At 35.9% G+C, this 13,841-nt stretch overlaps 1 protein-coding gene across 11 annotated transcripts in view; it reads right to left on the reverse strand.

Moving 5' to 3' along the window:
* Window positions 1-13,841, reverse strand: part of TBC1D5 (TBC1 domain family member 5) — a 322,054-nt gene that overhangs the window by 118,552 nt on the left and 189,661 nt on the right. For all 11 annotated transcript variants that reach the window (XM_062569298.1, XM_062569297.1, XM_062569299.1 and 8 more), the window contains 4 exons: window positions 10,781-10,869; window positions 9,300-9,350; window positions 9,142-9,211; window positions 2,996-3,168 (listed from right to left, as the gene is read on the reverse strand). In XM_062569298.1, the coding sequence (XP_062425282.1) occupies window positions 2,996-3,168; window positions 9,142-9,211; window positions 9,300-9,350; window positions 10,781-10,869 (383 nt within the window). The remainder of the gene's footprint in view (window positions 1-2,995; window positions 3,169-9,141; window positions 9,212-9,299; window positions 9,351-10,780; window positions 10,870-13,841) is intronic.

Raw genomic sequence — 13,841 nt, forward strand, 5'->3', positions numbered from 1 at the left:
TTAAATTGGTAGCACTTCACAGGGTACAGTCTAGAACACAAGGGAACAGCTAATGATAGCATGGTTTACACACGACTAACTAATGAAGAAAACCTCCTCCTTTTTAATATCGATACAATAAATAATAAGCATACTTTTCCACAAAAATGGCATACAGTCTTTGCAGCAGCATTTATCAAGCAAAATTAAAGAATCATACCACAAGCATAGAAATGCCTGTTAAAATTGCTCTTCTAAGCAAGTAGCCATGATTTCAGGAAGTATATCACCAAATACTATTTCAAAGGACATTATACAACAGACTGGGGTACCCGACATCTCAGCTGTACAAATCTCCCCACTATTGTAAAAATAAAAAGACTATTTGTAAACATCAAAGGTTGAAATAAACTCTATGAAACTACAAAGGGTATAAATGTTTTTTTTTTTTTTTTTTTTAGTACCTTCTATGCCAAGGTATAAACATGCAAGGTATAAAATACCGTATTTTTAAATACATAAACTGTACAACTTGTTTAGGCCATAGGAGACTTTCCACTGAATACAAACTTTTCATATTGATATCCTTTTCCTCTAACTACATAATCTTTTTTGAGTGATATTCCCAGTTTTCCTTCTTCTATACGTGTATTATTTAGAGTGATATGAAGGATCACAAATGAATATTGTTGGCAAACTCAAAAAAACTTCAGCAAAGAAAAACCCCTACTTCAACACAAAGCTCACATGAATTCTGCACTTAGGTTATGTTTAGAAATTATTAATAACCTATTATGCTTCAGAAATGCTGTTTCTAGTTCAAGAAATGTTAAACATGGGAAAAGAACCAGCATCTGAGACGCTCAACTGGTTCACTACTGGAAATTAGTATTCTGAAGAGTTCAGACAGCTTTAAAAGTGAGAATAATACAACACAGTCACGTTCCTCTCTCTTACTTTTTCTCCTGTCCTCTGTATTAAATCAGAAATCAGAGAAAGATACGACCTCACAGGCAACCTACTTCCCTCCTTTGCCAATGCAGACTTGTTCTCTATAACACTATCTATTTCTGGGAGTTTTTCAAAGCCTACCTTTAAAATATTCTGATGGTTTTTCCTTTGTTAATTTTGATATATTATTTTACAGACTAACAGTTCCCTGTTAGTAAGGTTTTCCTGATAGTCAGCCTGAAGCTCTCTCTCATAATTCATTCCCTTAACAGTAAATTTCTTTATTCAGATTCAGTTCTTCTACTTATGCCATACCAGACTGCACTGTTCTTCTGTTGTTAAAATGTCATGTTTTGAGCTAAAGTCTATTTTTTTCTTTCAATTATTTCCCTTACTGAAAGGCAAAATACACTTCTACTGATGTGAATACCTACAGTACAAATTACTTCTTCCCCAAAATACCTGTTTGCAAATTCTGGAGGTTTATCTTTATTTTCTGTGTGTTTTCATAAAACAGAAACACTGTCTTTGTTTTCCTTGGTATTTATAGTGCCACCAATTTATTACTGCCAATGAAGTTTATTAGTGAAGTTTGCCTTCTCTTTTAGACTAGTGAAGATATTAAAAAAAATACAATCCTACACCATGCAAAAAATATTTTAACAGGATAACCTGTTCTCTTTGTACTTTTAATACCTTATGTTTACTCTGTCTACTCTTCTCTCTGTAGCCCATTGATATCAAAACTATTTAAGTTTGTTGTGTAATTACCTTAGAAACTATTCTAAACTTGCCTGAAATCCAAATGTAAATGTAAATACAAAATTATTGAATGATGACTTTTTAAAAAAGGTAGCCAAGTCTGGATATTTGTCTTCCAAATATATGTTATTTGCAAGTCTGAGACTACTAGTTACACTCAAGTTCAGCTTGTCTCTTGAGGGTGTACTGTCTCAGTATTTTTCCATTTTATTATAATATCAGACTAGGCTTTACTTCTATGTTTTGTAATTGAACCCTGACATTTACAGAATCTCCTTTTCCCTTCCACTCTATATTTTCTATTGATCTGTTGAATGTAATTCACAATTACATTTGGAAATTCACAACTACAATTAAAACTTTTTTAAATTTTTTTTAATTTAATTAAGACAAAGCATTCCTTAATTTTAAATCATAGTAAAAAGTTACAAAACTAAAATTTTTCTGAAAACTTATATTCTGTCACTGCAACTATACATATGGCTTGCTAACTCTTTAAGAAATGATCAAAGTGAATTGAGTATCTAGAATTCTAAACTATGAAGGCAAAACTCTTTCTCAAAAACTGTCAATTCATAATCACACACAGTAAATCCAAGTTGCAGACTTGGCAGCACTACTGGCCCAGCTTGAATATAGCAGACATGAATGGTTTGGATACAATGCTATGCAAACATATGGGGACAGGCCTCATCCAAAGTTGCCCTGATCTCGTAAGCGCTCCTAGAAGAGGGGAGTGTGTCACCGAGCCAGCTGAACCACATTAATTGAACAGGGACTACCCGAGCTGACGCCATGCGGAGTCACTTTTATGTCTCTGTGCTTTAACTTTCAGCATGCTCCACAGCACCAATATGACCTGTCTCCATGACCCCATTATTGTAATAGGTAGAAGTTGACTGATGTTGAACTAGTGACAAAATTAAGTAAATAAATCATTCAATGCTAATGGTTTTTTCTCTCTTGCTGTGCCCTATTGTCCAACTTCTTATTTAACAGGAAGACTTCAAGTAGAATATATAGTAACATACTTAACTCAGTATGTACTTTCATTATTGCATTGAGAGACTCTTTGCTAAGTTCTCCAATACACTGTTGAAAAGACTGTATCTGAACTGGTGATGTTGTACAAACACCATGGTTTCACTTACTGTAAGGCTGTCAATCGGTTAAGTTCTAAGGGATAATAAGCATTTCTTTTTACCCCATTTCTCTATTCCTGAAGTTAAGGACAAAAAATGTCCTAACACAATGACATAAAACTACAAGGAATTAAATTAAACAGTGCTTTGTAAACACTTACAGTCCATAAATCTGAGGAGCAATTTCCAGTCGGTTCAGATGCATATACAGCTCAATATCATGTTTCTTCAGCAGATGATCCTGAATCTGGTTTACTTTAGTTACAATAGCAATAGATGGGCCTAAGTCCTGTGGCCTTGCAAATGGCATAGGCGTAATCATTGCGTCTTTCTCCTACAGACACAGAAAACAGGAAAAATATTAATAAACATCCCATGAAGCCTCATTGTCCTATTATGTTAGAGTCATTTTCTTGTAATCATTGGCTTCCAAAGAAGAAACATTAATAACTTATAATTCCAGCAAAAGAGGAATCTCAAGTCTCCACTTCTGCAGAAGCTGTCGTGAGATTCCCTTCCCCAGGCGTTCTGAGCTTCCCTTCTTCCTGAAGCAAGTCAAAACGAAATGGCTCTACTTCTCATGCTCTGACAAAGTGTTGACAGGTTTACTTTTGCTTCAACTTCAGCTGTCCGAGTCATTTCAAAGCAAAGTAAGTGGTAGCTCAGTGGTAAAGTGGTAACTCAGTAGTGGATGTATGCCCTCAGACGACAATAAATTGTACACCAGTAAATAATCTCTTTTCCAATAATCTTTTCTAAACAGGCTTCTCTTGCTCAGAAAATTTTGTCTCAAAAGCTATGCAATTTTACTAAAGAATCAAAAACCCTTTAAAACAACAAAAGAAACAGAACAGTGAGATGAACATGAGGATTAGAAAGCAGCTGGTTGGACCTACAGTTGTGCAAACTATGCCACAATATATAACATGACACACACAAGTAAAAACAGAGGAAAAAACCTACTGGATTACAAGAGGAAGGAGGGGAATTATACCTATTTCACAATCATTTTTAACATGGCATAGCATTCAAATGGGTGATACATACTCAATAATTTCTATCAAAATTCTGTTTTTTTATGTCAATCTCCTTTGTCTGAAATGTTTTTTCTTCTGTACCACAGAAAACATTTTATTAATGAGCAGTGACCTCAGGTAGAATGTTTTTATGGAAGGGTCTGGCCAATTATAAATAGTATTTTACAATCTGCTCAACTGTTACTTTGCTATGGCAATTGCAGCAAAAAGACTGACCTGTCTATTACAGTGCAGTTTTGCCATGCCTACTGTGGTAGCAAGACACATTAATTTAAGTTGCCATAGCAAATTGTTTGACCAAAGCTTCCTCACAGACTGTCAAATAAAGTTCACTGAAATGGCATTCCTTTCATGCAAGGGCCTTTCTGTTCTACCAAACAGAAATGCAAAATTAAACCTCTAGCATCTTAGGGGTCAAAAAGAAATCCTGATGATTACTTGAATACTAAAGTTCTCTAGAGCTACAGATAAGTTGATATAGGATACTTTTCCTCCCTTCTTTTTTAAATTATTCTTTTAACTTTTTTATTAAGTAAAGAATTGATTCTCATTTGTTAATTATAAGCAGGGCAGAATACTCAGACTGAATAGATGTATCATGGAAATCATAGTAACAGATACATGGAATATGTGAATCACAGCTATGTAGAAAGAAAGCATATTTGAAGAAACATTTGAAGGAATATTAAAAAAATGAATTTCATGAGAGAGTCATTTCATATTCAAATAAAATACAGGTTTATCAAATTTACCACATAAATCAGAAACATGCAGAAAAAGCAAATATGATCTTACTAGTAGTCCACTGAGATAACAATTAAATTATATGCACTTGTGAGTTTGAAAAAAAGATTTCTACCCCTGCCGTAAGAAGTTAGGAAAGTGGTTAGACTGTGTTGACTCCAATGCAAGAGAGCCTGTATGATCACCAGAAACTAGCAGTACATGTTGCTAGGAGGAAGGGTTCTCCAGAGCAAATACAGACAAATCATCTCTTGCTTAGAGTGGGTAACAAGCTGCAGAAATCTTGACTGGCCCACAATGCCAACAGGTAACTCAGGTGCTCAATATCATAAAAAAATTAATAAAAAGAATAAATGATCCTAGTAATTTGAAAAAAAATGTAGAAATTATTTATCAGATTCAAAAGAGGAAAGAAAAAAAACAATTTTTTGCTATATACAAAATGTACTTAGACATTTGCTAACTCTTTAAGAAATGATCAAAGTGAATTGAGTATCTAGAATTCTAAACTATGAAGGCTAAACTCTTTCTCAAAAACTGTCAATTCATAATCACACACAGTAAATCCAAGTTGCGCCTTGGATTGGCGCCTTGCTTTCAGAGTTCATTTTGGTGAGCCCACGGTTGGTTACATTCCTTCATTCGTACAGCAAACAGTTCACAGCAAAGGGACAAAACCATACTGCCCTCCTGCTATGCAACAGCACTTCCACCTCTGCTCCTTTCTCCAATCTGCAAACCAGTTATCTGCCTTGCTCCTTTTACCCTGTGACAGGAAATCTTTGGCTGGGCAGCATCTCATCTGTAAATCTGAGATATGCTCCTTTCCACAGATGAAAAGTAACGCTCTGCCTCCTCTGAACACAGCCCGAAGTTAACAGATATCTTCAAGAGAAGACTAGCCTAAGTGATTTGTAGCAGTAATGGAGGGGACCCTGCGGATGCTGTGTTGTGGCTCATGGGCTAAATGCCAATACATGATCACGTAATGATTACGGAGAGCCCATGACATACCTCCAACATTGTGCCTTTCCAGGCAACATTATGCCTCAGCCAGGAAAGGAGGCTAGTTAGAGCATGCAGCCAACTCTGAAAACCCACAGGAAGTAGGTGGATGCAGGAAAAGTGGGCAAATTTCCTTATCTCACACTTAATTATGGGAAAATGTCCCCTGTGGTCACCATTTAAAGTAATATGTTAGAAGCCAGTTACCAAATTAGTCAGCCTTCTTTTTACATGTTTTTCATTTCTCCATGGTATAGTTATTTCTTATTATTGTTTCAAACCCATTTCATTATTTTATTGGTCACATCCCCAAATTTAAAATACTATCTACTAATTATTTCGAATCTCTCATGAAAAACTTTTAAGATATGATACAATAACATTGCCTTTGCATTAAAGCCAGTCTATAATAACTTTATGAACATATCCATTTATGTTTGAAACTAATCATAAAAGTCTGTAACTATATGTATTCACAGACTGTGCTGAATATGCAGCATATTCCATCAGTTGGCATACATCTGGGATATGTGCATTATTCTGGTTTACTCCAGTCGAGTTTAACTTTAGCTTGATCACTGCAAGCGCTCGTAAATGAAGACACAAAAACCTTGTACTTTTGAACTATCTCAATTATAGGCATAAATTCTTATACAGAAATCTCAATATAAGAATCTTTCTACCTATTTGAACTTGCAATATAAGAAGATGGCATAGCTACCCATCAGTTACCCACAAGTTAGATTAGCACTGACACCATTAATCACTTGCAGGTTTAAAGCCATCTCTAAAATTTGAAGACAGACTCTTAGACACTGGCTCAAGTGTCAGAAAAATCTGATTATCAAAACTAATGCAAACTTCCTCTTAAGGAGGGATGCCAAAACAGGAATTATTTGTCACTTGCAACATTTGTGCACCTTGGCATAATACAGCACTGACACATTGCTGACTGTCAGGCTGACTGACTACCAACATGGTAAAGTGCATCAAGTAATATATGCTGGCTTGCCATTTTTAAAAGCATACGATAAGTAGATGGTGTCCATCAAAACACAGTTCATCAACATCTAAGAAATTAACCACATTAACAGAATTCTTGCAAGCATGACGAAATCTGTGGGGACAGAAGTTGCAATCAATGATCAAGGTATTGGCTGTGTGCACCTCCTGACTCAGTACACTCCCTGCAGAAGTTTTGTGAGCGACCACAGTGCATACAATATATTTGCTGTGTTATCTCAGGCAATTTGGTTAAGAAAATGACAATACATATAATCAGTTGAAATTGCTCCAAAAAATCACATCAAATTGGTGTGAAAGAAATAGCCGAAACAGAAAGATGCTCAAATAAACTAATAAATCTAAGCAGTCAAAATGTTTAACTAGAAATGACTCACAATGTCTGTCTCCAAAGCACAGAGGCTAGGTGGACATATAATACACTATGTGCAACCCCATACTCACTGTATACTAACTTTCTGCATGGGACAAAACCTCTGTTTTCTTTTTGTGAACTTCTAATTCTTGGAAAACAGTTCATGAATGCATGGCTTTAATCACCTGCTGCTAAATGAAATATAAATGATAAATCCCAAAGGACTGGGGTGTACAATAAAAATACAGATAGAAGGACAGCTCAGAGACATGCCATATTGTTTACAAGAAAGCATCACAGTCACCTCTAAGAACAGTGTAAACATGGATACCAGGGAATGCAGCTGAAAAATTTAGATCAAGTGTTAGGAGGCAAATCACCAAACCCTGCCACAGAATATTGCCTAACATAGCATGTACTAGAATCCCATACTAATCCATATTAGTATCCCATACTAATACAATTTATGCATACACAAATTTAGAAAATAAATGTTACTGCAGTAAAGAGAGGCTAGGACATAGTACAAGTATAAAATGTGGACAGATTTCTCTCATTAACCACTAGGGAATGCAGTAGCTGGAGAAGCTCCTCTAACAGCAATTGGGAGTAATGGAACCAACTGTTAGCGGCTATAAAATGTAACATGTATCTCAGAGCACACGCATTCACTGCTTCATTTGTGAAGATTCAGACTTTATTGAGTAGTCAACCCTTAAAGTCATGATAGCAAAAGGCATATGTACAAGGTAGGATTATTAAAATTATACATGCCTGCAAATAACAAGAACAAACAACTAGATATTAATCCATGTGCTCTCCACTGCTCATTTTTTATGTCAGAAAGTGGAAAGGGCAATGTAAACTTTTAGCTTCTATCCAAGCACTGTAAATCTCTAGGCAGACCTAGTTATTTCCTGTATAAAAGTCAAACTCAAACTTTGCCACCTCTGTCACAGAAATTGGAACAAATACATTTGAATATATTGAATTCTGAAAAGCTAGTCTCAAAGAAACATGTCTCACAGCTTTGTTGTTAAAATAAAAGTGACTATGTAATAAGTTCATAAAATTTATATCTCATATGTTTTATCTGTAGTTACTGACAATTATGTAAAAATCCAAACCTAACTAGTAATTTATAATTTTAGATAGCTTAAGTCAAGACACCAATACTCCATCTCTAATGAAATATATAAGTAGCCATATTTAAATGCCTAAAGAAAATACAAGCTTTTATGTGGGACTCGGGTGAGCATCTTTTAGCCATCAAAAAAATCGTATCCACCCCTCAAACCAGTACTCCCTAATTTAGGTTTCTAAGGACTGATTTTGGTGCACACATGCATTCAATAATGAACACATTCTTCTGACGTTTCCTGTTAACTCAGACACTCACCCCACAGTCTAACTGAAAAAAAGTTGAACTGAAGCAAGTTGAAATCATACTTGGAGGACAACTCTCCTAGGATATAATGCACTGAAGATCTTGGAAACACCTATAATATGGCTATATAGTCAGAAATACTAAAAACAGCAGAGCCTGTACAGCTACACAGACAACTCAAATATCCTGAGATCAAGAAGAGAAAGGAAATGGATCACCATCAACAGAAGGAGGTAACAGAAAGAGGCATCAATGTAAATGCTGAAGTTAGGGAACGATAAACCCTGACCCAATAGGCACACTATGATCAAAGGTTTGATTTCACCTCAAATCATTTAAAATCAATTTAAACTAGCAAATATTTTAAAACAACTCAAGCCTCAACATATTAAATACTAACTCTATGCATTTATTTAACAGGAAATTCACACAGGTTTTGGATAGACTGAATAGATGTGCCAATATCAGGTGCTCTTTTAAACATCTACAGAAGAACATTATTCCTACACATCAGAATTTATACATGTACATTTGGTTGTAATTACAAAGTATTCTTTCAACAGATAGAAATCATTTAACTGGAAGACTTTCTACAAGCTCCTATGACTAAATTCAGAAGATACTCTAAAGAATTTAATTTTAACTTAGTTGAACTGGCTTTAACCCAAGTGTTTAAGAGAATATATAATTCAATGATATATAAAATATCACATCCACTTACAAATATTTTGAATACACTTTTAGAGTAATATTTACCTTCTGACTGTCATGTTCAAAAGTTGAAAACCAATGTTCTGCAGTTTTCATAAGACATGTGAACATTGCACTGAAGGGGAAAAACCCAGAAATTTGGTGTTAAATAATGTATTACAAATAGCAGTAAATTAAATGTGAAGGAAGTTGTTAAAACTTACTAGGCATCATGTTCCAGATATTCAGGATTCAAAAGAACTTTCATTTCCTCGCTGAAAAAGGCAACAGTGAACAATCCAAATGTGAATGTTTATTTTTGGTCAGTGTTCTGCATGTACTATTATGTACTTATAAGCCAACTTTCATATAAAGTGCAAATGAGAAAACTAGCCTTTTTAATTAAAAAGAGCAACTCCATTGAACAAATGAAGTCTTTCCTTTTTATAAAGATCAAAAACAAATTAGCTGCCTTGTCTATACTACAATGAAGTAACCATCTAATTATTCCAAATAACAAATTACTGAATGTCACAATGTATTATTTGAATATGCTTGATCTAGAATAATTGATTGCTGCACAATCTATCACTGTTTGTACAAAACAAAAAAAATATGGTTACCGGTCAAATATGCAGTATCAAAACATTAATTTATTTTGTTTTAATAGCCTGTATTTTTATTGTACTTTAACAGCAATTAATCAGTGACAGCACCTCTTTCCATCTACTTTGCTGCTTAGCTCTACTTTTTCAGTGGGGTTGGAACAGAATGCTCTACGTAACACATGGTTATTTTGAGTTACTTTCCACTGGAGAGCAACTTGTAAGCTACTTCAGGATATGTAAAGACAGATATTGAATAAAAAACAAACACTTGTAAATAAACTCCATCCTTAGGCTAACACTGCCTTTGGACAACTGCACTGAGGGGTGCTAGAAGAGGCTACCAAAGAGGTTATGTTATAGCCTAGTTATGTTATAGTTATGCTATACATGTGTGTAAATATACGCACACAGAGATGCATGCACATACACTCACACACCACACCCACCCACACACACATATATAAATACACACACTATTTGAATAAAATGGAGACCCAATACCTAATATTAATGTTACTTCAAAGTCAAACGAGTCATGTATTGCAGTTATGATGTTGCAGGTGATGAAAGAAATATTAACCACAACATTTTGTCTACACTGTTTTTTTTAGATATAAGAAAAAAAAAAAACATTGGCAATATATCCATTCTGTGACTCTCTTTCTCTAATCTTCCTCCCCTCTGCTATGACAAATATCAAACCATTTTGGCAAGCACAATGAGGTGAAATAGTAGATAGGTAAGCCTTTTGATAAATGTTTTCTGCTAGGTTTCTTGTCTTCCCATTTTTCGCTGGCTAACATCTGTGGAGTAGCCAACTTTACATTTTAAATCCTCTCTTCAGAAGTTGTGACAGGGAAGATGAAATAAGGACACTTCCATAGAAACATGGGGATGCAATGATTTCTGGTAGGAACTTAATTATGAACAAAGAATTAAAGAACAGCTATTTATAAGTTCTTAGTCTGATGAATTTATATATATTCTATAAATATACTTACGTGCATATATATGTGTTTATACATATATATTTTTTGCATGTATGTATTTAAAGAGAAAGGAGTTTTATCATGATACAAATAAAACACAGTGCTTGCCTTGGTTGTGCAGCTTCACTGGCATGTGAAAAAGCCTGGTGGTCACAATGCAGGATAAAGACAATGGGAGCTAAAAGTTCATGCATACCCTAAACATAAAAGAAAACAAAATACAGTAAGAATTTTCATTCATTTAACGGCTCATAATGCTCAGAATCAGGCAGCCAGCAACATTAGATGCAGACTAAGTAAAAGCATGAACATTCACATTCTTAACAGAATGGTTTCATAATCAATGGCTTTTATTTTAAATTCTGATTAAATCTAAGTGTTTATTCTTCTATAATATACGGGAAGCAAGTTATTCTCCCTTTTGCTAACATAACAGACAACAAATTGGCTATGGTAGGCAACCCTGCACCTGGCAGTTTACTCCAAGATCTATGTTCATAAATATGAATTTTATTTATGATAATTACAATCATGATCCACAGTACAAAGATCTGCAATAAGGACAAATTACAAAATTTAAAATTACTTTTTATTTGATAATGTTCCAAAAAAAGCATAACAGTAGCCTTCAGAAGAGACAAAGGAAGCTATTTGGGAAATTAGAAAATGAAACTTCCATTCCTAAGGATACTAGAAATATAAAGGGCTTTTTTCTTTTTTTTAAAAAATATTTTCATTATGTCAATACTAAGAATAAACTCATTACAAGACAGTGCATAGGAAAACTTGATACTGTCCCATTACAGACTTTTCTTACATGCACAACCTATGTCTACATACAGACAAAAAATAAAAACACGCATGAATCAAAACAGAAAAATTTGCCTATCAGTTGACAGTTCAGGATTTGGCTTGGTACAGTGTTAGAGGCATGGCTGGGCCATCCAGGTGAGCCATTGCTGCCTCCACCAAAGCGCTAGTTCACCAGGAACAAAATAAGAGTATTTGCCTTCATTTACCTGGGGCTTGTCAATTTGTTACAGAAAGCAGAAATAACTCCTTCAGGAAACAAGCAATCCCACTGCTACCAACAGCAACTGGATCTGCAGGTAAAGCTACAGCCTGCAGAATGAAACTTCATCTGCGGGAGACATTCAGCCCTCTCCCTGAGATCACGTCTGGAAAAGGAGCATCTGGGGCATCCCAGCTGGGGAACCTGGATGTGTCAGGGGAGCCTGGCTCTTGGTGATGGATAAGGATGTGGACAGGACCTACAGAAATCACAGGCTGGGGATCAGTCATGCAAAAGAAGTGAGAGAGCCCATCAGCGATGGTAGGGATTTGGTGTTGTGGCTGGCCACCTTGGCTGGAAGCCACTGCACGTGGTGATTACGCCAGGCAGGCAGCAATTCTACACCTCAGCCCAAAGCCTTTGGCCACTTCCAAATCCATTTGGAGTTGGTTCAGTCCCAACTCCAGGTGCTTACTCTGGACAGAGAGGAGTGTCAGGAAGACCACTGTGTGAATCCTGTTGGCAGAAGGAGCATGGGGGCTAGTCCACCAAGCTCACAGGCATTTCAGTCTGCTGTTGGGAGTCAGATGGCTGCTCTCTACAGAGGAGCTGGACTACTCTCATGATTGTGTTTCCAACCCAGGAAGGCTCTCCACTTGCTTTTCCAGTCCTTTCCGTGACAGACAGAAATGAGCAGTGAACGTGTCACAAGCTTATGGATCTACCTTGCGGCTTCGCCAGTGTATCAGTTTGAGGGCTTCACAGATACGAAGCTCCCATAGAGGGCATCTGCTCATTCTCCCTCTTTTCCCATCAGAGTCCTCAATCCCTCTGTAGCCAGGCCTCCTCACAGGGATATAGTCATGCCAAATGTAAGTGGATGGCTTATCTCAGCCACAAACATCTCTGCTGAAGGCATAAAAATTGTTGGACAGATCAAACCAAAAACATTTAGGCCAGAAACAGCTGAAAGCAAGGCCATGGGGCTGACAGAGGATGGTATGTGATACATTTTAGGGATGAATAATGGACCATTTGGGCCAAAGTCGTTCCAGGTACATGGCCTCGCACTCTAGGGTTTGGAGACTGGTATTCCCCCTACTTGCAATGGTATTGTTTTGTGCTTCTACCACAGCCAGAAGCTTAACAAACCTCAAATTTTGTCTTGCCTGAGGGGATTCCCACACCTGTGTGTTGATGATGTACCTGTAGAAGTTAAAATCTTGATTAGGCAGGTTACGATTAAAATTCTAGGTATACTGCGATATTCCATGTAGCATATGAGGAGTATTCAAGCTCAGTGAGTTATTTTATCAGCTTCAAAAGCATTATACAGTGCAAAAATCCTTTAACTTTTATTGGAAATAATGGACATTTTCGTTAATAGTCCAAATTGAGTAGAGAGAAGAGGGTTTGTTGAGGATCCGGATAGATGTGGAAGCCCTCTCTAGATGCTTATCTATTTTGAGTGTGCTCTGAGGCATGTTACTGAACCTTATTTGTTCATAAAAGGACTTCCAATCTGCAGCAGTACTGGAAAATAAAAAAGGTGCTTAGGAAAATCTCTGTATAATATCAATTTATAGCAGCTGTCTCAATCCTGAAGGAATGAAAATCAAATTTCCTGGGATTTCTTGTCAAGAACAAGATTGGAGCAATAGCGGAGGGAGTTGACTAGGCAAAACTAAAGGCAGCAAAACTACTTAAGTTTGGAGTTTTTTCTTTCCCTTCTGATTTCTGAAGGCTAGATAGAAGTTCAATTAAAAAAAGATGAAAATCAAGATTCTCATGTGCCCACTTGATTCCAGGAGCTGATATAAAATTCCCACACAACAATACAGGTTAGATTACAAATTGAAAACATAATTTCTGAAAGTCTTGTGGTCATACCAAGATGGGAAAGATATATGAGAGACTGGAAGATAAGTTCAGTAAGAAAAAATAGATGCAGCAAAAATATTCAAATAAGCTGTAGATAACATGCTGTATTTTCATACATACTCATAGCCATTAGTTAATTAACAGCTTCAAGTCTAATTGTTTACTCACGCTGATTTACTAGCATGAAATAAGAGAAATGGGGATGCCAAAAACTGGAATATCTAATAAAACTACTATCTAAACTTTAAACATATAAACTGAAGAAAAAGAAAGAGG

This window comes from Rhea pennata, chromosome 2, assembly GCF_028389875.1.
Source record: "Rhea pennata isolate bPtePen1 chromosome 2, bPtePen1.pri, whole genome shotgun sequence".
NCBI lineage: Eukaryota > Metazoa > Chordata > Aves > Rheiformes > Rheidae > Rhea > Rhea pennata.